This window comes from Geotrypetes seraphini, chromosome 9 (genome assembly GCF_902459505.1).
Source record: "Geotrypetes seraphini chromosome 9, aGeoSer1.1, whole genome shotgun sequence".
Lineage (NCBI taxonomy): Eukaryota > Metazoa > Chordata > Amphibia > Gymnophiona > Dermophiidae > Geotrypetes > Geotrypetes seraphini.
The window spans coordinates 172,306,249-172,333,941 of NC_047092.1; the positions used below are offsets into that span (position 1 = coordinate 172,306,249).

At 42.6% G+C, this 27,693-nt stretch overlaps 2 protein-coding genes across 4 annotated transcripts in view; one reads left to right on the forward strand and one right to left on the reverse strand.

The window, feature by feature from the left end:
- NCEH1 (neutral cholesterol ester hydrolase 1) lies at window positions 1-27,375 on the reverse strand. Of its 3 annotated transcripts, none has more exons than XM_033959295.1 (5): window positions 27,251-27,375; window positions 14,686-14,914; window positions 7,930-7,999; window positions 3,731-3,902; window positions 1-854 (listed from the first exon to the last, which is right to left on the reverse strand). In XM_033959295.1, the coding sequence occupies exons 1-5, from the start codon at window positions 27,257-27,259 to the stop codon at window positions 237-239; spliced, it is 1,098 nt and encodes a 365-aa protein (XP_033815186.1). In that variant the 5' UTR covers window positions 27,260-27,375; the 3' UTR covers window positions 1-236. The 3 variants fall into 3 exon arrangements, with proteins under 3 accessions (XP_033815186.1, XP_033815185.1, XP_033815187.1); XM_033959294.1 differs by lacking the exon at window positions 27,251-27,375 and adding an exon at window positions 24,494-24,773; XM_033959296.1 differs by lacking the exons at window positions 14,686-14,914; window positions 27,251-27,375 and adding an exon at window positions 24,494-24,773.
- Window positions 27,272-27,693, forward strand: part of ECT2 (epithelial cell transforming 2) — a 103,532-nt gene continuing 103,110 nt past the window's right edge. Inside the window, exon 1 of the transcript XR_004540687.1 lies at window positions 27,272-27,679. The gene's annotated coding sequence lies outside the window, so the exon portion shown is untranslated. The remainder of the gene's footprint in view (window positions 27,680-27,693) is intronic.

A 27,693-nucleotide genomic window follows, 5' to 3' on the forward strand; every position in this document is an offset into this window, starting at 1 on the left:
TATCTTTCAAAAGGTTCATAATATATTTTTCTATTTGAATTTTGTTATTTCCAGTGGTCACAAAAGTGAGGTGAATTTACCCTAATAGCAGCATTGTGCTAATACACACATCATGGAGTTAGTAAAGCACAAAGTTTCCAAAATCTAAAGCTGTAACAGTTTTGAATGTGTTTCTTCATTTGCATATGAATCATTTTTGCAATTAAACAGATTTGGCTCTATGGATGACTTTCAATTCAAAGATTCTCATCAAGCCATTTGATGTAATTGTCTCTGGTTCGAGCACCCACAGAAAAATACAGAGGCCAAGTGGCAAAAATCATGCAGCCATGGAAGCCATCCTCAAAATGATCACGTGTGACTTCAACCCCTGCATCCTCCAAGCGTTTTGCATACATTAATCCATCATCTCTTAAAACGTCAAATTCGCATGTCAAAATATAAGTCTTTGGCATCAGCTTCAAGCTTTCTTTCTCCGCTATCAATGGTGATGCACGGACATCAAAGATAGCAGGAATCTCCTGGATGACTTCTGGCGTTCCCATGGGTTGGACCACAGGTTTATAGTGCTTTTGGATCCCTGAGGGTAACAAGGAAGACCAGTTTAAACGTTCTCGTAATGCCACTGCCTGGCTGATATCAAAAGATGTATGATTGTTGGCCAACACTGTGTCAACGTATTTGTAGCTACCATTTAAGTAATGTAGCCAGTACTTTGCCATAACAAAGCGAGGAAGGATAGGCATGTCCATGTTTTGCTGATAGGATGGAGTGTTAAAGTCTAACACCTGGAGCACTGGATAGATTAAAGCTTGAAGCTTTATTTTGTTTATTGCATTGCCATCTCGAATAAGCTGCATATAAAGAAAGGAAAAAAAAAAGACTTAGTTTCACAAGGTAAGAATAAAGCATTAAAATATAACTATGGCAAATTCTAACCTGTAACCTCTATGGGCTCCTTTTACTAAGCTGCATTAGGGCTTTAAAGCGCGGAGTAACACACGCTAGACCTTAATGCCAGCATTGAGCTGGCATTAGTTCTATCCGCTTAGCACGCGGTAATTTCCTGCGTGCGCTAAAAACGCTAGCGCACCTTAGTAAAAGGAGCCCTATGTTTATTGGTATTAGACCCCTAGTATGTATCGAATTAGGACACAACCTTGTATCGTAAAATTGTACTGTGATTATGTCATATTGAAACCTGTTAACTGTATTTTATGCATGTTTAACCTGTAACCCGTTCCGAGTTCTTTGGGGAAAACGGGATAGAAAACGAATTTAATAAAAACACAAAAAACTAAAAACCCCCCCCCCCAAAAAAAAACTTAACATCTTTTTCTCTGACCCAATGTCAAAACACAATTGATAAAAGAATACCAAACGGCCCAGTTATTTCAGAAAACAATACAAGAAAAATCCTACCAAATATTAAAAACAAAACAAAAAAAAAATAATTGAATAGAAAGTGTGAGTGCTCCGTAAAATACCACCACCAAATAAGCAGCAATATAATCGTCACATCATTGCATCAGCCAGCCTAACCAACCCTAAGGGTGGAACATATCAGTCCCAATCTTAGGGTTGGTTAGGCTGGCTCGTGCAATGATGCGACGATTATACTGCTGCTTACTTGGGTGGTATTATTTTACGGAGCACTCACACTTTATATTTTTTTGTTTTTAATATTTGGTGAGATTTTTCTTGTATTGTTTTGTATTGGACTGAAAAATCTATTAGTTTGATTTACTCCTAAATTTTTTGAGTTGTTATCTAGTTCTTTCAGCCCACATTACAAAGGAGATATATCCCAGCCGCCAACCATAGAAGTTTGTACACTTATATTACTTCTTAATCACGTCCACTTGCTTTCTTCCTCACAGATTCTCTTATCACGTAGGGTAACTTAAATATGGAATCTTGTTCACTGAACACCTAAATCACAACCTACCACCACCTCACCATCAAGGTCTGTAATAACCCATCCACCTACCAACACTAGCAAGGCTGTTGCAGAACACTAATGTCTTCTGCTCGTAGATCCCCATCATCTTGATAGTGGCTGCAAGGTATAATCCAATTTGCAATAGACACAATTATGACACAACTCGCTCATCCATTTTCTGAGTCACTGCCCCTTATCTTTGGAATTCTACCCCTATCCACATTAGAGACGAGACATCATTAGAGAGACGAGACATAAGAACATAAGAATTGCCGCTGCTGGGTCAGACCAGTGGTCCATCGTGCCCATGCCTTCGATGTATAACTTTCTTCCTTGCAATTGTATTACAATGGGCTCTCTCCCTTTTTGTTTCAACCCTATTTGTTCTCTCTGTCCTATTTATTTTTGGAGTTCACTCCCCCTATCCTTTCCCGTCTCTGTTCGTCCGATTGTGTCTTCGAGTATGTCTATACCCATACACTCCGCCTAGAAGTTTGATAGGCGGTAGAATTGAAACTTGATCTGGCTACACCGTGGTATGCCGTATGATTAGGCTGTGCTACCTGTTCCCTCCAAGCTTAAATGAATGTTATAACATAAAGCATCTTCAAAGCTTGTGTTTTTATCAGTCAGAGTATCAAAGTTTGCTTATAAAAATCATATTCTTTGCAGATCAAGCCAGCCCAGATAAGAGCACATATTCTAGAGATGTGATCACTATTGCACTAATTGCAAAGGGACATATTCCTAATTCGATTAAATCTTTTAGGATCTGCACATCCATAATTATCATTCCATGACAACAGAGATCCATTAATGTGCCACTTAGGTTGAATTGGATTATGATAGCACTGTGACCCTTTCTTTCCATAAATATTTTTATTGAAAATTTTATAAAAAAACATTACAACAAAATAAACACACACAATATTGTGTAATAAAATACATACATAACAAAACTACAGTCCTAGAGTGTTGCAACAAAATACACAAATAATCCAATATAATTATTCATTTAACTAAACAATCCCATATTTTCTTGAATTTTCTCAAACTGCCACTCTTAATTGCATATACTTTCTCATATTTACTGTATAAGCATACCATGTTCCACCAACTATTATAATCCAGTTTAGAAAAATCCTTCCAATTAGATAATATTGTTTTGATTGCTATCATTATTAAATTCTTCAATAGTTGTGTTTTATAAATATTTAATGCTGATTCTAGCCCAAACCCTCCTAATATAATTGAATTAAGTTCATGGTTCCTATATAGAAAGCAAAGATGATATGTTTGACCAAACCTTACTCCAATACATAGCTACATATGGACACTTAAATATCATGTGTGACCCTTGCTTAATAGTTTTCTGCTGTACGTTACTAGTGCTGTGACCACTGTATCAGTGCTGTGATTTTTCCTGAATATCAGCCAAACTTCCCCCATACACCGCAAACTGACCACACCACTCCCAGGAGGAACAACGCATCCAACTCCAAGACATCGTTCCTACTCCCGCTTCATACCTAGCTATTAGAACCAACTAACCCCAACCCACATCAGATCCCAAAGTTACCACCTGTGTAAATTAACTGAAGAGATCGACTGTATGCTAACTAAAAATGACCAGATTGTATGCTAACTTTGACCTCTTGTCAAACCAAAACGACCTAACACTACTGTACAAATGTAAACTCACAATCTGTTTCGTCTACGCATTATGTCGGGGAAAGTGAGATATAAAGTGAACCAAATAAATATCTAAGACAGAAATGCAGACGTTACCTGCTGGCACACAGCTGTAGCCAAGTTTCCACCTGCACTGTCTCCAGAAATTGCAACTCGACTAGAATCAATCGACAACTCAGCAAGGACATGAGGCTGCAGGAAGTACTTTGTAACATGGAGAGCATCGTTGAATTGCTCAGGGAAGTGAGCATCCGGCAGTAACCTATACCTACAAGAACAAAAGAATTAGCTTTACATACACTTAACACCACAATCCCTTCTACCTTTAGTGTTTTAATTTTGTCTGCTGCATAAAGATTGCTTGCAATGGCATATAAAACGTTTGGCAGACTTCAGAAGCCAAGAAAGCAAAGTTGCTTACCTGTAACAGGTGTTCTCCATAGAAAACAGGGGAATGCAGCCACACTAGAAGTCCTCTGACTGAGCCTGAGTGCCAGTGCTCTCCCTAGCTAAGTAAGCTTTTGAGCTTACTGGGCATGTGCAGGAGTCCCTACACTTAAGAGCCCTTCCCCTTAGTCTGACAAGTTTTGTCTCTAGCAATGAACAGAATTCGAGACGAGGGGATGCAGGGCGGAGGGCAAGTATGGTTGCATTCCCCTGCTGTCTACGGAGAACACCTGTTACAGGTAAGCAACTTTGCTTTCTCCGTAGATAAGCAGGGTATATGCAGGCATACTAGTTGGTGAATCCCAAGGGTGGTGGAAAAAAACTGATCACAGTGCGAACAGGTTTCATAAGACTGACTGACCAAATCGAAAATCTTGTGCTAAACTCTGATCCAGGCAATAGTGCTTTGTAAAAAAGTATGCACATAGGACCAAATAGCATCCCTGCAAATATCCTGAATTGGAATGGATTTTAAATCTGCTATTGAAGAAGCTGTAACTTGGACTGTATGATTTGATTTGAGACCAGAATTTGACAAATGGAGAAGATATGATAAAATATAGTCAATTGAGCTAAGAAGAGGATTCTGCTGGTGATTCTGTGACCAGATAGATAAAAATGTTTCCATTTTGATTGATAGGACTTTCTAGTAGACGGCCGTCTGGCTGCTAGAAGGACCGTCTTCACTGGTTGAGAAAGTAGCAAATGCATTAGGTTTGAACTTTCAATTTCCAGGCTGTCAAACAGACTGTGGAGATTGGGATGAACTAATTGCCCATTTTGCTGAGACAGAAGAGATGGATGGTCTTTCAGTGGAATTGGAGGAGCGTCTAGAAGGTACAGTAGGAGAGGATATCAGATTTGTCTGGGTCAACGGGCAGTAATGAGGATGATGTGAGCTGCATCCATGGAAACTTTCTGAAGTACTTTGGAGATGAGCGGACATGGCAGGAAGGCATAGAGTAGGTTGTGCCTCAAATGAATGGAGAAAGCATCTTTTGCTATGGCTTGAGGAGCTGGTCGAAGGGAGCAGAACTTGCATTTGGCATTGTGTTGGGAAGTGAAGAGATCCACTGAGGGAGTTTCCCAGAGTTAAAATCTTTGTTTCAGGATAGACCACTCACGACGGTCTAGTTTCCTGCTCAGAGAGTCCGCAAGGATATTGTGTTTTCCTGGAATATATAATCGCTTGTAGATGGACCTGTAGTGTCAGAGCATAGGTTCACAGGTGATAGACTTTTCTGCAGAGAAGAAGAGAGCCCAAACCTCCCTGTTTGTCTGTCTGAAGAAGGATGCGTTTGCCACAAATCCAAGGGTGGAAAACCTGAAGAGCATAGTTCACTGCATGCAGCTCCAGGTGGTTGATGTGCAGGGACCGTTCGCTTGTCGACCATTGCCCTTGAGTCCGCAAATGGTCGAGATGCACTCCCCAGCCATGATTGGAAGCGTCCACTGTTATGGTGAGAAGAGGCGGCAGAGGTTGAAAAAAAAAAGAAAAAAAAAAAGACAGCAAGCCTTCCTGTAGGAATAGAGAGGAAATCCACCAAAGGAGGGAATCTTGAATCTTTGAAGGAAGTGGAATCATCTTGGTAAGAAAATGATGCCACTGGAAGGGTGCGCTGATAATTCTCTACTGGTCGAGGAATCCTCCTTAAGATGAGAGACTGTGGCTTGTACTTTCCCTCCAAAGAGACCATCTCTCAAACAGTGAGTGTGTCTGCCAGTCTGTCATGCAAGTCTTGACAAAGCTCAGACACCCTAAGCCAAGCTAAATGCCTGGCAGCTATGGCCACCACTGCCGTTCAAGATGACAAGTCATAGGAATCATAATTGGTCTTTATAAGATGGTAGGTACTTTCCTGAAGAGCTACGAGAAGGTTAGGAATGGTGTCTGGAGAAGTGGCCTCTATCTGCTGCAGAACTAATTGTTGAAAATGGAGAATTTGTAACCGATGAGCAATGATTTTGGATGAAAGCATGGCACCTTAATAAACCTTGCGACCCATGGAATCAAGACGACGATGTTCCTTTCCAGGGGGTATGCTTAATGGATATTTTGTACTCTTCAGTTTTTTTAATAGCAGACTCTGACACCATTGATTGGTGAGGTAGCTATTGAAGGTTGTGACCAGGCACTTTTTGGACTTTGTATTTCATTTCCAAGCACTTAGAAGCTGTGGACACCAACAGGGTTTTTTGACAATTAGCTAACTGGAGGTCTTGGAGAACCTGATGTACTGGAAGAGCAACCAGTTCTTTTACCAGGGTCATACAGGACTGAAGTATGGCCTAGAAATCTTTGCTGCCTGTAGGCATTACCCCTTGACTAAGACTAAGCAGGGACAAAACTTTCTGTAAAAATTTTGTATGGAACCTGCTGCATTGAAACGATAAAGCCTGCAATACTTATCAGCTCCTGGCAACGAGGCCTCAGGATGCACATAAGTCAGTTTCCTCAGGCCTCGTTGCAAGGAGTTGAACAGCATCACAGACTTTATCCTGACTATTTCAAGAAGACACTGAATGCTTGAGTGTTTGGAACGCCATTGGTAGATGACACCAAAGTGTACGTGTTTAGCTATTAGTGAAGTATGTCAAATTTATGTTATTTTCCACAATAAAGTACAGATATTGAAGGTTAATTTGTTAGATTTTTTGCATAAAATGTCTTTATAATCAATGTATCATTACCAAGTGTGAAAACACAAAAATCTTATAGCTATAATACTAAGAAATTTGCTCCATTAAGCAAAAATAGCAGCAAATTTTAAGAAAAACAGAACTTTATATAATCAGTGGCTTTGAGCAATCCCAGGATGGACTTTAAAAAATTATTTTCTGATCAAATTCATGGGAAAAAACCTCAATTTGCAGTTTTTCTGGACAACCCTACTCCTCTAGTATAGTGATGGTCCTTTGCCAGAGAGCATGCACCAGGGCTCCTTCTGGAGTCCCAATCATTGGCCCTGACACTAATCACCAAGGCCTAGATTCTACAAACAGTGCCTAACTTAAAAAAAAATAAAATAAAATTGGCTGAATTAAACAATTAGCTGGTAGGTGCCTACTCCAATGGCCAAACAGGGACTTCCCAAGGGAGGAGCCCAAGGTGCTAATCAGGGCCTTATGCCCCTCCCTGTGCATCACGTGATACACCTGGGAGGGGCCTAAGGCCTGCATTGCTGACAGCAGCTGGTGGGGGGGGGGAGGACCCAATGGCAGGAGGGAGTGGGCAGCCCTCCTGCCATATACATGCCCGGGGTGGGGGGGGAGGGATCGTCGGTTTAGCGTCTGGTAGCAGGAGGAAGTGGGCATCCCTCCTGCCTTTTTTATGGTTTGGAGAGGGGAGGGGAACTTTTTTTTCATTTTTTTAATTGGATAGATATTTTGCATGTGTAAATTTCTGAAGCAATGACCATGACTCCCTCTAGAGGTTATGAGCACTGCTTCTGCAGCCTCAGCCATCCCATGGAGTAAAAATACCTACTGCACCTGAAAATTCACAGCTTTGATTATTTTAGATATTACCTGTAAGTTCAAAAGCTAAAAGAAGATGCAGGCCCAACTTTACACGGCAGTGCATAACAATTCCACTATTCTAGCCTAAAAAAATTATTCAGTTTGAAATAAAGGATAGGCAGCATCCCAAAACATGTTACTGGGTGCCACTTGATGGTTTACTATTTGAAAATTTCTATGCTGGCATGATTTCACTGGTTTTAGATAACCAGGAGTCTTTCAGTTAAGGCTTTGTCAAGTCTCAATAAATCATAGGGGGCAAAAATTTACAGCTAAATTCTAGTTCCTTAGAAGCATTAGGAAATATGGAGGAAGATATTTTTCCTTACTCAATTGAGACGACTACAGCGTTCACACCTTCTGCCACCGCCCTGCAAAGCTGATCATAAGACCTCATTCCTAAAGAAAAAGTGGAAATAAGTATCAAGTGATGGACCTGCAGTCATATTTTTCAAAACAAGCATACAGTTAAATAAACATTAAATTCTAAACAAAGTAAAATATTCTCTCAGTTTGTTCAATATTACAATCACTTCCCCTCCCAATTTAAGGAGACAAATTTGTTCAAGTTTGTGACTCGCTCATCCCAAAGCCCCAGAAAAAAAAAGACACAACAAAAAAGACACACGTGTGGAGGGGCATTTTCAACAGGACATCCAAATCCTAATTTGGATGTTTTGTCGAAAATGCCCCTCCACACGTGTGTCTTTTTTGTTGTGTCTTTTTTTTTCTGGGGCTTTGGGATGAGGGAGTCACAAACTTGAACAAATTTGTCTCCTTAAATTGGGAAGGGAAGTGACAGTAAAATATTCTAATTTGGATGTTTTGGCGAAAGACGTACAGAAATGCAGAAGAGAAAATGTCCATTTTCAAAACAGCAAGATGTATATTTTTTTTTTTAATGACCTAAGTTTTAGTCCTTAGTACGTTTTTCTTTTTGGGCCATTTTCAAATACAGACATGTCCAAATGAAAAATGCACAAAAACAAGCTATTGGGATATCGGGGGAAAACCCCCCAGGGGGAAGGTTGCAAACAAAATGGAGGGGCCTGTCTGTAAAAACGGTGAAGTTCCCAACAAAAATAACCTTTCCAAGGCCTGTAGCGGCTGGGAAGCCTGAACTAACCCAGCTGCTAAAGCAGGCAAGCCGGCATCTGCTGTTAACAAAAATCAGCTGAGAGGGAATCCCTCCGGGGGAGGTGGGGGAAGACCGGGCCTTCCCCATTGCTCCCTGACGACTCACGAGGCACTAAGGCCGGAGAGTCCTGGACGCCTGCAGCCGCTGCCAACGGAGCTCCACGACCGCACTGGCCCGAACAGCTGTTTTCAGGCCGGCCGTGAGTACCTCATGTCTGGACCAAATTGTACACCTCTTCCCCTGAGAAGTGTTCAATTGCTCCATATGCGACCTAGCTAGAAGAAAAGTGCCGATTGGTCAAAAATTACAGTAATTTACAGCATAGTTAAAGGGAAAGCAACCCTTCAGACCGGCACTACCTCAGGATTTTTTTTTTTTTTACAGAACAGACTCCACAGACTCTCAAAGCAATATGCCTTGCTTGAATTAGGGGGAAAGGCTTACTGCTGAGGCTCCTATAAAAAAATGTGGGGAGGTGGAAGAAATGTGGGGAGGGGCCCAGCACGAGACCTGGGTTTGACACCCTCCCCCCTCTGAGGTTGGACAGACCCTCAAACAGGGCCCACCCAAGCTCAATCCGGCCATAAACGGGGACTAGAAACCCTCAACAAATTCCAACAGCCCTACCAAGGGAGATGGGTACAGCTCACTCGCACCTGCTGGAGACTGAAAGAAGACTGATAGGGAAGGTATCTCTTATGTACTATTCCACAGTTTTGTTTCAGTCTTCACCTGCTGGTCATGATGAAATACATACCCACTTGTAAGATTAACCTCTACCGGTCTGGAGGGTGCTAAAGAAGGCAAGATATCTACCTTGCAGCTCTGATTTCTATCACGATATCTAGCCTGATGGATCAATATGTCCTCAGTCAGAGAGAAGAGGTGTTCAGGACAACAAAAAAATTGGAAATGGATTCTCTAACGGTGCCACCGAGTCCAGAATTACCGGAGCCATCTCCGCTGACAGGTGCAGTCCCTGCTGGTTCCACTTCCAGGTCAATTCAAAGCAGCGAGGCATGTAGCTGGTACACTTCTTGGACTCTGAGGGCCTAGCCTCTTGCACCTGGAATGCCAAAAGGACCAGCAGCAGAGCAGTGACTGGAGATGGAGGCACCTCCCCTAGAAGAGTGGAATCTTAGAAACAACTGGCATTCTTTTGGGGCCTATCAAGCTACTTCTACTGCAAGCTTTTGGAGAAAATGTTCCCCAATTCTCCTGCACTTCTTCAGGAAGTTATCAATACACATTTTTGGAGACTGATGGCAAAAGATTGGGAACCCCCTCCCAAAAAAAAACAACAAAAAACAGCTTTCAAATTTCAAGAGAAAGCAACACAAAAGAAACCTAAGGGTCTCTGAATTAAAAGGGAATTTGGGGGATGGGTGGGTGATGGAAGTGGTGAATACAGTTCTGGAGAAACTGGAGAGGGTGGTAAAGTATAAGAAAACGCACTTCAATTTTGAAGAAAAAGTTTGTTACTCCTTATGAAATGTTGAGAATGGGGCCAGAACATGAAGCAATACCAGAATTTCATCCGATGTAACGGAAGGCACTTTTTGACACATTCAGTCTTTCAGCCAGTTTAAATCGATATACTGGACAGCTAGAGAAAAGGAGGACTTGAATAAAGCAACTCTGGTTAATTATTAAAACATTGATTCTCCATCTGTCATAACACTTCTATGCAAGTAAAAAAGACACACAATAAAATATACAGTCGAGTTGAACTGACTTAGATTACCCTTGTTTTTAAAGCAGATTCTTCGTATTTCAAAATGCTCAATGAGAATATACTCTGTTTAAACATAAGAGGCTTCTAGCTTTCTATTCCCAAGTTTTGGCACTGAGAACTAATTTATTTTTGAAATCCACTTCTAATTTTACTTCAGAGCCAGATGACATGTTGGGGATAATTTGATAAAGATAAAAGAGCCACTTGGTTTCAGGTCAATCTAGTCATTTATACATGTAATGTGGACATGTGTGTAAACCGGCCATTTTCTAGCTACACATACAGTATTCTATAAGAACATAAGAATAGCCTTACTGGGTCAGACCATCAAGCCTAGTAGCCCGTTCTCACAGTGGCCAATCCAGATCACTAGTACCTGGCCAAAACCCAAGGAGCAGCAACATTCCATGCTACCAATCCAGGGCAAGCAGTAGGGACATTTGAGGCTAGACCGGCTTAAGTACCGGATGATCACTTGAGAGATTTAGGCATGACCCCCTGTTACTCCTCCAATGGTCACTGACCCCCCTTCCAATGCCCAAAAGGTGGGGGAAAACAGTAGCTACCATCCTGTTGTGACAACCGCAAATGTTATGGCCGGTCCTATTAGAGAAGCCTAATGGTCAGTGCAGTGGACTGCAGAAAAAGGGACCCAGGCCCATATCCCACTCTGATTAGTACACTGGTGGTGGAAAGTTATGAGCCTTCCAAAAACCACCAAAATACTACTGTAAACCACAATAATCCTTATGCCTGCAGGTGTTATCTATATGTAGGCACAGGTGGTTTTTGGAGGGCTGCCCATACCACGTAAGGGGGTAATGGCAAGATGTGTACCTGCAACTTTTCATGTTAAGTCCACTGCAGTGCCCCCTTTGGATGTTTTGTCTGGTTTAAAAATTGCCAAAAACCCTGTAAAGAATGTCAAAAATCAGATTTGCATGCCTCAAACTTTAACCGGCCAGGAACCCGGGGCACCATAACTTGGGGCACCTAAATCTGTCAGCCAATACTGTGCTCTTATCTATTACGGCCATGCAAATACCATTCGGTGACTCTATATCAGGGGTCTCAAAGTCCCTCCTTGAGGGCCACAGTCCAGTCGGGTTTTCAGGATTTCCCAAATGAATATGCATGAGATCTATGTGCATGCACTGCCTTCAATGCCTATTCATTGGGGAAATCCTGAAAACCCGACTGGATTGCGGCCCTCAAGGAGGGACTTTGAGATCCCTGCTCTATATAGTTTGTTATTCTTAGTTTAACTAAAGCAGGGGTAGGCAATTCCGGTCCTTGAGAGCCGGAGCCAGGTCAGGTTTTCAGGGTATCCCCAGAACATGTTTAAAAACCACTGGTCTAGCTGATCAAGCTGGACTCTGAATAACACAGCCTTGCTGAAAGACAGAAGCTTTGTATCCATTTAAATAGGCCAAAGAGCATAAGTAACCCAAGGCTATACCCACACGGTGACATCCAATTTGGATTGCAAAACTGAGTATTTCAAGATACTTCCTTCTTAAGTGTGTGAAGCTTTGGGAACCATTAGAAAAATACTGTAAAGATTGATAATACTGTCTCTTTTCCTTTGCTGACTGTACACATCCAGAGAGGGGGGAAGGTGGGATACTTAGGGTCTATTGAGTGGGAAACTGATGGGAGGGGGGTATTTGTTTTGAACGAGTATCTAAGTGATGTTAAATGTAAATTGATTGTATACTATATCACACTTATTGAAAGTTTTAAAATGAATAAAGATAAATTTAAAAAAAAAAAAGAAAAAAAAGTTTTGTATCCATTTAAATAGGCCAAAGAGCATAAGTAACCCAAAGCTAAACCCACAAGGTGACATCCAATTTGGATTGCAAAACTGAGTATTTCAAGATACTTCCTTCTTAAGTGTGTGAAGCTTGCAAGTAGTTTCCAGTGTCATTTTGCAAAATCCATGAGCCAAGTTCTCTACAGTACATATTATTAAATCACTTTGACATGAACATTTTGATTGCTGGAAGAGAAACAAGACACAGGTAAACTCAAAAACAATTCTAATAGTACGTTGCTTTCCCAATTAGACAGCTTGGTTCTTGCAGTGTTAAAACCTTGCTTACAACCGACTTTTTGTAGAGCAAAAGACTTAACTACAAACACACAAGCTCTTTTTAGCCATCATTGTGATATAGCTTTATCCAGGGCCAGTGATTGGGGGGGGGGGGGTCAAACAAGGCAGTTTCCTGGTGCCCCAAGGCTCTGGGGGGCCCCCATGGGCTGGCATATCTTCCCCCTTCTAAGCACATCGGTCCGACATCACCTTCACCTCCATTTTTGTTGCAGGGGCATGCCAGCTGCAGCAGTGACTGAAACGCAGCTTGTGGCCTCCCTCTGTGCTTTCCTTGTGTTGTGGTCCGCCCAAGCTGAAAAAGGAACTTGCGTCATGGGAACGGATTGTGGCACAAGGAAAGCGGGGAGGGAGGCCACAGGCTGTGTTTCAGAGTTACTGCCACAGCTGGCATGTCCTTGCAACAAAAATAGAGGTGAACGGAGGTGAAGAGGGAGGACATGCTGGGCCAGGAAACCCCCTGTGCTGTTTTTTTTTCTTTTTTAAGTAGAATAGGGTATGGCTTTCAAAGACGTGCCAGACTGGGAGTGGGGAGTGAAGGGAAAGACCTTAGAGCCAGAAAGAAGGGATAGGAGAGAGAGAGATGATGGGCAATGGTCTGGAGGGACAGAAAAGGAGAGTAGTTGGACATGGTCACCATACCTTAAGAAGGATATGGCGATACTTGAGAGGGTCCAGAGAAGAGCCACACGAATGATAAAGGGTATGGAAAACCTTTCATACGCTGAGAGGTTAGAGAAACTTGGGCTCTTCTCCCTGGAGAAACGGAGACTCAGAGGAGACATGATTATGAAAGGCATAGAGAGGGTGGAGAGGGACAGGTTCTTCAGCGTACTGGGAACTACAAGAACAAGAGGACATGCGGAGAAATTGAAAGGGGACAGGTTTAGAACCAATGCTAGGAAATTCTTCTTCACACAGAGAGTGGTGGATACCTGGAATGAGCTTCCGGAGGGTGTAATAGGTCAGACTACATTATGGGGTTTCAAAGAGGGACTGGATAAATTCCTGAAGGATAATGGGATTGAAGGTTACAGATAAAGGAGAAAGGAAGGGTACAGATAAAAAAAGAAAAGGGGTTTGAAGGATATAAAGGATTAGGGAAGAAGAGGTTCTAGACAAAAGATCACTTTACAGGTCATGGACCCGATGGGCCGCCGCGGGAGCGGACCGCTGGGCACGATGGACCTCTGGTCTGACCCAGTGGAGGCAAATTCTTATGTTCTTATGGGGCGCTGTGAAGGAAAGGGGAATGAGATACTTGAAGGGAAGACAGTTGGAAACAGAAAGGCAGAGATGGTGGACCTGGGAGTAGTGCAGTGGCGAATCTAGGGGGAGGGGGGGCCCGCCCCAGGTGCACACACCAAGGGGGTGCACAGGAGAGAGCTGAACGGGGACAAAAGGGGATCCCGCGGGGTTAAATACATCTCGAGCCGCGAGGCTCATCTTCTGTTCCTACCTGCCCTGCCGCTCACACATAGCTGACCAGAAGTCTTCCCTGATGTCAGCGCTGACGTCGGAGAGAGGGCTTAAGCAAAGCCTGCCCTCCAACGTCAGCGCTGACATCGGGGAAGACTTCCGGTTGGCTATGTGTGCACGGCAGGGCAGGCAGGAAATGGAAGACGAGCTCCATTTGGCTGAGAAAGTTGTGCTGTGTTGCTCCCGAGCCAATACATCTATTAGTCCCCCTCCCTGCTCTGTTTTTCGCAGGTCATAGCGTAGTTCGGCAGAGAATGATGTTCATTGGTGGCAAAGCAGAGAATCCGAATGGTCAGGGAGTAGTACAGCAAGTACATCAGCGGGGTAAAGTGGCCAAGACTTTGTAGAATGCAGGAGGAGGAGCGGTCTGTCTGTGTTTTGTTTATGATGAAGTCATTTAAAATGGTTTTATACAAATATGGTAGTAATGATGGGTGGGGAAATTGAGAAAAGGGGCGACCTACTTAATTTCTGCCCTTGGCTTCAGCATGTCAAAACTATCCCTGGCTGTATATCAAAAGAACTCTGTTTCTGAGGAAGAACAGATCTTGCAAACACTTAAGTCTGATATGTATAGGGAAATCGAAAATCGATAGTTACAAAATACAGGAAGTACTTACTTGCTCCTCCCAGGGCCCAGCCTCCGCCATGGATGTATAATACACCACGCTTCAGTGTCTTGTCCCACTTCTCCACAGGGTCAAAGATTCGGATTGGTATGCCATCAAAAACTGTATCCGTTACCTTCACATTTTCACAAGATTCAGCATCCAGCTTGTCAAAAAACCCAGTAATGAAACTCAGAACTCTCAGGTGATGGACAAATCCGAAGTAGTGCACAAGATTGCTCTATGAAAAGAAAGTAATAAAAAGACAGATGCCACACAGCAGTCAAGTTGGGTCCAGACATTTCAGATCTTAGAATTTTCCTGTTTTTGGAATATGTCATCACCAGCAAAGCGATTCATAGTCATCGCCTGCTGCAGCCCTGCAGGCTTCTCTCTGCTGCCTCCTGCCTTGATGACATCACTTCCTTTTTCTTTCCTGGCTGGATGCGAAAAAGCAGCATGAAGCCACAAAAGGCAACAAACATGAATTACTGCGACCACTGGCCACAGTGTTGGAGGTGCACCAGCGCAAGGTAAAATGAAAAAAACTGAACTATTAGCGTAGAGTTCCACTTTTGATGCTAAAAAGTATGCTTTTTTGTACAAATTAGTAATGCAATAATGTTGCAAAAAAATGTTTTTTTTAGCATTTAAGATAAAGGATCTTGTACCTGAATTGCATACTTATTGTAAGCAATAGTTTAATGGTGCCTAAACCTGTCCCTGGAATTTTATTTTGATTTTATGCTGAATATGATGTATATTGATGCTTTTTTGTAAGATGTCTGTGAAGTACTATTATATGTGTGCCGTTGTACTCCGTCTTGAAAAAGGCGGATTATAAATAAACAAACCATAGACCATACTCTGTATACCCTGATTTATCTTGTGTGTATGCATTGCTGATATCCTGAATTGATTGTGGCATTCCCATTTACAGGTCTGTGAATCACAGATATTATATTAACTTTACATTGTGTATGGCATTTAGTAGTTCATTCAATAAAGTGTGGAACCCATTAAATACATTTGTTAACTCGCAATAAGGGTCATGTATCTTTCCTATTCTTAGATTTCCTTACACATCCAGGGTGGGTGGGGGGAGGGAAATGTATTTTCAGGATTTAAATTACTTAATTGTAATATTGTAATCACATCATATGTCTTATTGTATTAATAATTGGGAGAGGGATGGGAGAAAATGATTGTTTTATGTTACTTGTATAGTTAATAGTGCATTTTATGCAGTATTTTATGTTTAATTAATTATATTGCACTGTTGAAGTTTGAAAATCAATAAAGATTTTTTTTTTTTTAAAAGATCTGTGAATCACAGATTTTATAATTAACTTTACATTTCTCACTGTTTTTTGCAAAAGTTTTCAAAAAGCAGAAAGATGGTTAGTCATTTACAAAAAGAATCGACATTAGTCGAGTCATGGATCGAGGAACACAAAGTTCATAAATAGCTTTTAATACAGCAGAACCAATGGCTGCCATCCTTCAAGCACAAGCCCTAATGCAATATTTTGGCACATCATTCAGTACTGCCACCATGTACAGTACAAAGGTCGCCAAAGTTGCTGAGGGAAACACATATCTATAAATCACTTTTCCCAGAAGTTTTTGGTATTTCTACATGACAGAATTACTGTACTCGTTATCCATGAAAGGCACTGAAGAGCTCTGGAAAAAGAGAGAAGTAGGTGAAAGTTCAGTATCCACATAATGAATGCAGAAACCCGAGATGCCTCAGACATGTCCTCCAGTAACCTTTAGGACTGCAATGTGTACTCAATGTTCTGCTTTGGCTTTAAGAGAAAACAATGAAGTTCATGAGTTTTAGAGATTAAAAAAAGGCGACTTAGCGCCACATGTGTACTGCCACATGGAAGGTTCTGGCTAGTGAAACGAGTCTGATAATCCAACCAAAATGTGACTAAGTTCTGGAATGCTACAATGTGTGATAAAGGGAGTCCACCACAGGTTAATACAAAGAGCAGCAGAGAAACATAGCAAAAAGAGGTCCATCAAGCCCAGTAGCCCGTTCTCACGGTGGCCAATCCAAGTCACTAGTACCTGGCAAAAACCCAAAAGAGTAGCAACATTCCTTGCTATAGATCCAGGGGCAAGCAGTGGCTTCCTACATGTCTCTCAATAACATATTATGGACTTTTCCTCCAGGAACTTGTCCAAATCCTTTCCTTTTAACCAGCTACGTTATCTACTCTTACCACAACCTCTGGCAATATGTTCCAGGCCTTAAGTATTCTCTGAGTGAAAAAAATATTACTTCCTATTGTTTTTTTTTTTTAAGTATTTCCCTGTAACTTCAGCGAGTGTCCCCCTAGTCTTTGTAATTGGAGAGAAAAATCGATCCACTTGTACCCGTCCTACCCCACACAGGAGTTTGAAGACTTCAATCACATCTCCCCTCAGCTGTCTCTTTTCCAAGCTGAAGAGCCCTAACCTTTCTAGTCTTTCCTCATACGAGAGGATTCTATTCCCTTTATTGTCTTGGTCGCTCTTTGAACCTTTTCCAGTGCCACTATATCTTTCTTGAGATAAGGAGTCCAGAATTGAATGCAATACTCCAGGTGAAGTCGCACCATGGAGCAATACAGATGCATTATAATATTCTTAGACTTGTTAACCATCCCTTTTTTAATAATTCCTAGCATCTTGTTTGCTTTTTTGGCCATCACCACACATTGGGCGGAAGGTTTCATTGTATTGTCTATGACGACACCCAAATCCTTTTCTTGGGTGCTAACCCCAAGGTGGACTCTAGTATCTGGTAACTGATTTGGGTTATTCTTCCCAATATGTATCACTTTGCATTTGTCCACATTAAATTTCATCTGCCACTTGGAAGCCCAGTCTTCCAATTTCCTAAGGTCTGCCTGCAATTTTTTACAAACCGCATGCGTTTCAACAACTTTGAACAGTTTAATGTCATCTGCAAATTTAATCACCTCACTCGTCGTTCCAATTTCCAGATCATTTATAAATAAGTTAAATAACACCAGTCCCTCCCTGTGGCACTCTACTGTTCACTCTCCTCCATTGAGAAAAATGATCATTTAATCTTAACCTCTGTTTTCTATCCAATAACCAATTTCTAATCCACAACTGAACTTTGCCACCTATCTCATGACTTAATTTTCTCAGGAGCCTCTCATGAGGAACTTTGTCAAAAGCTTTCTGAAAATCCAAATTCCCACAAAATATTTTTCCTTCTTTAAAACTAAACTAAACCTTAGGTTTGTATACCACATCATCTCCACATTCATAGAGCTCGGCACGGTTTACAGGAGATGGGATGGAAAGGAACTACAATGAAAGGTAGAGGTTTACAGGAGATGGGAAAGAAAGGAGCTACAATGAAGGGTTAGAGGACCAAGTATGAAGAGTTTTTTGAGGGTTTAGGATGTCATACATGGAAAAAGAATCAGATTTTTGAGAATAGCCAGGTCTTCAGATGTTTGCGGAAAAGTTGGAGGGAACTCATGTTCCGTAGAGGGGAGGAAAGGTTGTTCCAGAGCTCGGTGATTCTGAAGGGAAGGGAGGTCCCTAGTTTTCCTTTATGGGAGAAAATGGTAGTGTGCAAATGGATTAAACATTTTTCTGAAGGGGAGAGAAAGCGTCACTGAAGGAGAGAAGTCACTGGCAACCAATAACTATCAGAATGGATGAAAACGTTACAAAGATTTGTCAAATTGTGCATCAAAATAGTCAGCTGACTGTGAGAAGCATAGCAGACCAAGTTAAAAAAAAAAAAGATCAATAGAGAAACAGGAAAATCTTAACTGAAAATCTTGGGTTTTGGCCAAAAGAAATATCTTTTATTTCAGAAAGCGTGTATGATTGGACATAAATGTATTATGCAATTTTGGTTACAGAAAGAATCTCCAAGCTTCTGGCATTGGAGGAACCAGTTGCATTGTTTATTTTTATTTGAGAGTTGGGAGGTTAGGAGATCGTCTAGAGCAGGGGTGCCCACACTTTATGGGCTTGCGAGCTACTTTTATAATGACTAAGTCAAAATGATCTACCAACAATAAAATAAAAAAAAAAACACAAAGCACACTGAAAGGCAGAGAAAATGTTAATTATTCATATTCCGGGTTTTTTCAAAGAGGTCACGGCAGATGATTCTATGCAATGTCACCTCAGTAACAAAATACAAAAATAGACAAATACACCCCCTCCCTTTTTACTAAACCACAATAGTAGGTTTTAGCACAGGGAGTTACGCTGTATGCCTCATGCTGCTCTCAATGCTCATAGGCTCCCTGCGCTGAAAAACGCTATTACGGTTTAGTAAAAGGGAGCCATAGTGCAAAATATAGACAGCAGATATAAATTCTCAAAACCGACACATTTTGATCACTAAATTGAAAATAAAATCATTTTTCCTACCTTTGCTGTTTGGTGATTTCATGAGTCTCTGGTTGCACTTTCTTCTTCTGACTGTGCATCCAATCTTTCTTCCTTTCTTTCAGCCTCCTGTATGTTTCCTCTCCTCCAGACCTCATTCTCTCCCCCAACTTTTTCTTTCTGTCTCCCTGTTCCCCCTTCTTTCTGTCTCCCTGTCTGCCCCCTTTCTTTCTTTGTGCCCTCCCCCAAGCCACTCGGTTTGCTGCCACCGCCATCGGGGAACAGCCCCCAAGCCACTGCCGTCCCAAGCTTTCCCTGCAGAAGCGTCACGCTGACCAGCATTCCGCTCACTGACGTCAATTCTGACGTAGGAGAGGAAGTTCCGGGCCAACAAGGAATTTCTCCTCATTCCATCCAGCCTGAGCCCCATCTCTCCTTGATCCAGCATTTCCCTTCTGTGTCTGTCAGAATTACCATTCCACCTATTTTCCAGCATCACCCTTCTTTGTGTCCATCTCACCTATATCCCTATCTCACCACTTTTTCAGAATCTTCATTTGTCTCTGTCCTTGTCTTTACCCCATGTTCACCATTTGCCCTTTCAATGTCTTTATCTCCCCCCCCCACACACTTTTTCAGCATTACTTCTATGTCTCTATTTCACCTCCTCTTCATGTCCCCTCTGTATCTCTATCCTTATTCAGTAGGTCCTGCTTACTCTTTCTCTTCTTTGTGTCACTATCTCCATTTTCAGCTTTCCCCCCTTTTCCTTTGTTAATGCACCCTATAGCCAGAATCTTTCCACCCTCCCTCCACTCCGGCCCAGCCCAGTATGAAATATTTCCTTTTGTTTCCCTCCCCTCTCTCTTTCTCTCTCTCTTCTGCTCCCTAACCCACGAGTCCTGCATCTGGCCCTCTCCCTTCTACCTGCACCTGGCAAAACTCCCCTGCTCCGCGGCTCTCTTAAGCAACTCGTCAGCAGCGGTGATCAAGACAAGCTGCCGACATCGAGGCCTTCTCTCTACGAGTCCCGCCTTTGTGGAAAAAGGAAGTTGAAACAAGCGGGACTCGCAGAGGGTAGGCCCCGACGTCAGAAGCTTGTGTCGATCGCTGCTGCTGAGTTGCCAAAGAGAGCCGCGGAGCAGGGGGTGTGGCCGGAAGCAGGTAGAAGGGAGAGGGCTGCTGGAAGAGGTAGAAGTTCCGGAGCATGACACCGACCCGGGCCAGGATGATTTATTTTTCAGGCTGTTGCTGCTGCCGCCGCCACGCCACGCCCCGAAATGACAAAAAACAGCCTAATGCCCAGCGTCGGCGTCTTTGACGTCGGGGAGAGGAAGGCTGATAGGCCCGGTAGATCGGGACGGCAACACGAGTCTATCACAGAGCCCGGGATGGGCTCTGCGATCGACTCACGTTGCCTTCCTGAGCTACCGGTCGATCACGATCGACGCGTTGGGCACCCCTGGTCTAGAGGAACTCGTCTTTTTATGGAAGTTTGTGATCCTTATATTCAAAATCTTTCACCTAGAGCAAGAAGTTTAATTCTTAATGATTTACAATGAAATTAAGGTTGTCTAAATTTAATTCCAGATCTTTATTTTACTTTATTTTTGTCAGCTTTCATCTGGGGAGGGGGATTTGATTAGGGTGGAAGGGGATGGAATCAAGGGGGAGGGGGTGTAGAATGGACTAGATTAGCTCATATGGAAATTTAATTTGGAGGTATAATATAAATATGTTTGGAAATATTATTATTGTGAATCTAACTGTAATGAATATCTCTTTGTATTATTTTATTGTATTTTTACTTGATTCCTTCAATAAAATTGTTATAAATAACACACAAAAAAATATCTTGGCATGAGAAAGGTGTGCAAAAATGGTCCCAAAGGAGCTCACCGATGAACAAAAGCAAAAAGAGTCAAACTTTGCCAAGACCTTTTAGAGAGGCAAGATGATATTTTGGGCCGTGATGAAACATGGGTGTTACCAATACGACCCTGAAGCAAAGCGTCAAAGTGTACAAAGAAAGTCAGCCAATTCTCCACGACCAAAAGCGTTCCACCAGTCCAAATCAATTGTCAAAATGATGTTGCTAACCTTTTTTGATATCAGAGGGATATGAATTTGTACCAACTGGGACAGTTAACCGAGTTTACTATTTGGAAGTGCTGAAAAGGCTGCGTGAAAAAGTTAGACAAAAACAACCCGAACTTTTTGCCAACAACTCATGGCTTTTGCATCATGACAGTGCAACCACCAAACACAGTAGCGTCTGTGAGGGAGATTTTAGACAGTTAACAAACAACTGTATTGGAACACCCTCTCTACTCACCTGATCTGCTCCCCAATTACTTTTTTTCCTTCACCCAAAGATAAAAGGAAATATTGCAAGGAAGACATTTTTATAACATTGAGGACATCAAGGGAAACACGACGACAGCCTGATGGCCATTCCGGAAAAAGACTGCCAAAATTGCTCTGAAGGGTGGACTAGGCACTGGATAACTTCCTAAGGGGAGTACTTCGAAGGTGACCGTAGCGATATTCGGTAGCGAGGTTATGTAGGACGAGTTCATGAACTTGTCAGATCTTGTATAGCTTTTCTGTAGTACAACCAAATTAGTTACATGTGTGATATGCAGGAACATTCTCCGTCCCTACTGGGTTCACAATCTAAGACAGGGGTGTCAAAGTCCCTCCTTGAGGGCCGAAATCCAGTTGGGTTTTCAGGATTTCTCCCATGAATATGCATGAGATCTATTAGCATACAATGAAAGCAGTGCATGCAAATAGATCTCATGCATATTCATTGGGGAAATCCTGAAAACCTGACTGGATTGCAGCCCTGCAGGAGGGACTTTGACACCCTTGATCCAAGGGCTCCTTTTACTAAGATGCTCTTAGCGTGTGCTAAATTGCCGTGCACGCTAGACACCAACGCCTCCATTGAGCTGGCGTTAGTTTCTCCGTGTAGCATGGGGGGGGAGGGGAGGGCGCACCAATTGGCAGCACGCGCTAAAAACGCTACCGCAGCTTAGTAAAAGGAGCCCTAAGTTTCTGTGCCTGGGCTAATGAAGGGTCAAAGTGGCTCACCCAGGGTTGTGAGCTGCAGGTTTCTGAAGTCGTCAGCCTGTTGCACTATCCATTAGGCTACTCCACTGGGGAGGGTAGGAATAAGTGCCAACACCTTCTTTCTATTTGTTTCTACTCAGAATCAATGCCATTTCTTCTCTATTTTCTTATTTTCCTGCTCTAGCGTGATATGTTTTATTTTTTTTTACCCCTATGATCTGCTGTAAATAGCATGAACTGCTTTGCAACATCCTAGAAAGGATGAAAGGCAGAGAGCAAATAACCAAAATATACTAAGCTAATGTTTAAATCACATTATTGGAACGCTAGATAAGAATCAGTTATTTTAATGTGAAGAAGACCCAGCTCTTCAAATACAGGTGCTGGGTAGAATAACATATAAAATTGGGTGGGGCACTGTGGTATTGTGCATATTGCCAGTAACAGAAAGCCAGACAGTAAGAGAGCATAGCTGTTAAAATGGGATGAATTAAAAAAAAAAAAAATTCCTAGATTATCAGACCTTGACTAAAACACACTCTACATTGTTTTGGGGAAGATAGGTTTACAGAAAAATGGTGCATTGGTGCAAGGGTAAACTCCCTTGAGAAGCATACAGTGATCTAGGGACTAAAACTATGCCAGGGTACACCTGGCGGGGCCTCCGTGTGTGCAGATCACTGGACTTGAAGGACCCAGGGTCTGATCCGGAGCTGGCAATTCTTATGTTCTATATTCTGGATAGGCAACCCACCACAGTGGTATACTACATATGATTTCCACAATAAAGTACAGTTTCAAGCCGTATAGACAGTAGGAGCATTCTTTCATGACAAATAAAGCCAAAGCATACAGATAGTGTCCTTGGAAAAGTATCAAGTCCCACTAGAGCAGGGGTGTCAAAGTCCCTCCTCGAGGGCCGCAATCCAGTCGGGTTTTCAGGATTTCCCCAATGACTATGCATGAGATCTATTTGCATGCACTGCTTTCATTGTATGCTGACAGATCTCATGCATAGTCATTGGGGAAATCCTGAAAACCCGACTGGATTGCAGCCCTCAAGGAGGGACTTTGAGACCCCTGCACTAGAGTCAGATTTTCTACATATGCCATTTAAATCGGTTGTAATCCTCCATACAGGTTTTGTTTTGGTTTTTTAACAGGTCGATGGTCTGCCTAATGTTATCAGACACTCAAAACATACAGTATTAAGGAGTAGCTGCTTTAGCCTAGATATTACAGTTTATATATAGACCGTCACAGCTGCCAAACCAGTTTGATTCTCTAGAATTTAAGAAGTGCAATAATTACACTACCAACCGGTGCTTCCATTTGACCGCTACAATTCTTATTTTGCTAAATGGCTTTAGACTAGCAGGGATCTCAAAGTCCCTCCTTGAGGGCAGCAATCCAGTCGGGTTTTCAGGATTTTAGAGAATGACACAGTGACAAAATTCATCACCGTTCCCGTCCCCACGGATAACCGCGGGAAATAATCCCATGTCATTTTCTAGTGTCTATTTCAACCTCGGTCCTTCTACACCAGCATTCTTCAAAGCAAAGTTTGCGGGTCAGTGGTTGTGGCCATTCATGCTCTGATTCTTATGTGAGCCAAGGATAATGAAGCCATTGTGATATCACTGATGTGATTGGCTCTTAGGCACTGGTGGAATGAGGCATTATGACATCACAATATCTGCTCTGGATACCAGAGACTGTCATTCTGTAGTGTCTGTTTCAACCTCGGTCCTTCTACACCAGCAGTTCTTCAAAGCAAAGCTTGAGGGTCACTGGTTGTGGCCATTCATACTCTGATTCTTCCCTCTCTCCTTAAAGAATGACATGAAGATGGTTTCCCGCGGTTATCCGTGGGGACGGGAACAGTGATGAATTTTGTCACCATGTCATTCTCTGATTGAAAGCAGTGCATGCACATAGATCTCATGCATATTCATTGGGGAAATCCTGAAAACCCGACTGGATTGCGGCCCTCAAGGAGGGACTTTGAGACTCCTGCTTTTAGAGCATGATGAAAGCCGCAACATGAACTGCATTTCTGAGCAAAAAAAAAAAAAAAAAGTCCTAAACCGTCTCAAACGTCAGTTCTGGTTAACTCGTGAAATAAATGCCAACAAATGTGCTCGGGAAGGAAAATTATTTCATGGGCGCATATTTCAAATCCGGTTCTTCTACCGCTTTGAGGGACTTTACCTCGGGGCCGTGGGGGGGGGGGGGAGTTTATAGGCAACACACTGCGACCTCTCTCATACTTTCACTTTCACAGTAATCTAATAAGATGACGGCGGAAGAGACCCCCCCGCCCGTCAGGTGGTAGCAACAAAAAAAGGAGGCGAGGAGAACGTACCAGATCCTGCGCGCACCTGAAAACGGCATCGAGCACCATAAGCTTCCACGGCTCCGAGATGGTGCTCGGTAAGGGCAGATACACGTAGTAGGCGCTGAGAGACGCAAAGGCGACCAGCAGCACCCAGGCGCATTTCATGTTGGCCCCCCGCGCGCGCGCGATCTTCCCGCCAAGGCTCGCGCTCGACTCTCCCCTTCGCTCTTCGGCAGCTCTAAGCCTGGGACCAAGCGCCACAGACGCTCGCGCGGTCTTTAAGAACGTCGAGACCCGGTTTTTCTATTCCGCCCAATGGCAGCCGCGAGGACCAGCCTAGCTAGCGGTGACATCATCCATCACCTAATTAGCTGATTGGCTACTGAACGCTCCTCGCCGATTGGATTCTTTTAGTTGTGGGTAGGTGACGTCTGCTTGACCTTGAAAAGAAGATGCCGAGTTACCCAGTTCTAGGCTAGAGATTTAAGAGCATAAGAATAGCCTTCCTGGGTCAGACCAACGGTCCATCGAGCCCAGTAGCCCATTTGTGGCCAATCCAGGTCACTAGTACCTGGCCAAAACCCAAGGTTACATTACATTACATTAGGGACTTCTATTCCCTATACCTTGCAGTTCAAGGCTGATTACAAAAGAGCTAACTGGACATTTCCAGTGAAGTTACAACAGTTTTGGGGTTTTTGGGGTTTTTTTTGTTACAAGGGAGGAGAGGTGTAGCAATATTCCATGCTACCATACAGGGCAAAAACAAAAAGGCGGACACAAAATTCAAAAAAATGAAAAGTATAAAAAGAAAAACTAGTGAACAATAGGCTTATAATAAAGTCAAAAAAGTATATTTGTAGGAAGGGTTTTTTTTTATACTCTCATATGTGGATAGGTTGTGCTCAGAGACATGGAGGAAAAAGGGGAACAAAGTCCCCCCCAAACCTCACTACCCAATCATTGCAAATCTTCCACTTTACAAAGATGTAATACTGTGCATGGCATCAAAAAATACTAATCAACACTTATCTTGTTTTTGGGGACTTTGTTCCCCTTTTTCCTCCATGTCTCTGAGCACAGCCTATCCACATATGAGAGTATAAAAAAACCTTCCTACCAATATACTTTATTGTAAGCATGTTGTTTACTAGTTTTACTGATACAGGGCAAGCAGTGGTTAGAGATTTGGTAACAGGCCTAGATTTATGATTCCTATAGTTCGACGAGGTGAGCATTGTCCCTCCCGCAGGAGAAGGGAAAGAAGTTTCAAGTTTATTATTTATTTGATACACTGGCCTATCATTACGTCTAGGCGGTTTACAATAAGTTTAATAACATAACTGATAAAACAGGGAATTAAAAGATCCAAGTTTTAGAAATAAACATCCTAGATCAGTGGTCTCAAACCCTTTGCAGGGCCACATTTTGGATTTGTAGGTACTTGGAGGGCCTCAGAAAAAATAGTTGTCTTATTAAAGAAATGACATTTTGACTGAGGAAAACTCTTTGTAGTTTATAAATCTTTCCTTTTGGCTAAGTCTTAATAATTATATTGTAATTTATAGCTAAAGAGACATATGATCAAGAAACTGTTTTATTTTACTTTTGTGATTGTGATAAACATGCTGAGGGCCTCAAAATAGTACCTGGCAGGTGGCATGTGGCCCCCAGGCCGCGAGTTTTGAGACCACTGTCCTAGTTCTTCCGTAAGTCAGTCTTTAATTAACACAGCTTTACCTCTTTTCTCAGAGAACGAAATCTTGATAGATTCAAGAGCTCCCTGAAGTCCTTCCTATACAAAAATGCATTTCAAAACTAAATCTTTAAATGAATAACGTTTCTTTCTATAGAAACTCAAATCTTAGGAGGCTCCAGACATTTCCCCTGACAACCCAACTTGTATTTCCCATGCTTGTTTCTTTCCAATAATAATTGTAGTTCTACCTCTGATCCTTCTGTATCATGTTGGTCCGTATTTGTTTTTGTCTATGTTTATAAACTTTGTAACATTATATCCCTGCTTTTAAATGTGCATCGGCTTGGAAGTTTTATAAGCGATATTATCAAATTTTAATAAAACCTGAAACCTGTAAGCATAACTAACAGTACTCGACTTTCAAGAGGGCATAATAATGTTTTACTTTCCGAGAATGACCCAATTATTCATGAAATCTGTTCCACAGGATATAAAGTTGTACCTCCATGTAGAGAATAAACGTGGAGAGGGTGTTGCGATTGCGATCCTACTCCAGGCCATTCACCCCTGCACTCTCTCCTATACTATGCTACACAAGTCTGTAACAAGGGTGTCTCTACTCTGTTCAGACATCCAACAAAATCCTAAACTTTTTGAGACCCTAAGCCAGGGGTGGGCAAATCCGGTTTTTGAGGAACGGAATCCAGTCGGGTTTTCAGGATTTCACCTATGAATATGCATTGAAAGCAGTGCATGCAAATAGATCTCATGCATATTCATTGAGGAAATCCTGAAAACCCGACCGGATTCCGGCCCTCGAGGACCGCAGTTGCCCACCCCTGCCCTAAGCTGTAACCTACTTAAAGCTCCTTTTTATAGAGCTAATACCACCGCGGCTAGCGACTTAAAAAAAAAAGCCTAACTTTGCTTTGCAAAAAAAAAAGGAGGGTGGGTTAGTTTACAGGTAAATCCGCCTTGTCAGGAGGCTTTAGTCCATGCATACTTGGGGAAAGAAGGGGGAGGGGCATCTCTCTTCTCTTAGCAATGCCTTGTGCAGTTTCTTCCAAACAACAAAATAAACGCACCTCCCTCATCAGCGCTACCCCGCACCTCAAAACCTGGACGGAGAGAGCTGAGGCAGGAGGAAAACAGCCGCGCGCTTGGGAGTTTCCGCTTCAGGCGGGCGGAGAAAACAGGTCGGCCCAATCACGAGGCGCAGCCGAGCGGACGTGTTCAAAAAGAGCCAATCGCCAGCGCGCTGCGGCCCTCCGTCCAATGGGCTGCGCACTTAGAGGCGGCTGGCTCGCTTTTTGAAACGATAATGGCCGCCGTGAAGAAGATGCGATGACTTGAAAGACACGAGTTGATTGTTTGGTTTTCTTTCGCTCTCTCTCGTGTTCTATAGTTGCTATTTTTGAAGACGAGCACTGCTTATCCGTGGGAGCGTTAACGGCCGGGGGAGGCGGTGGATACGTTTTTTCTGGTATTCTCGACTTCTGCGGCCTTTGCTGCAGGTGAGAAGTGGGTT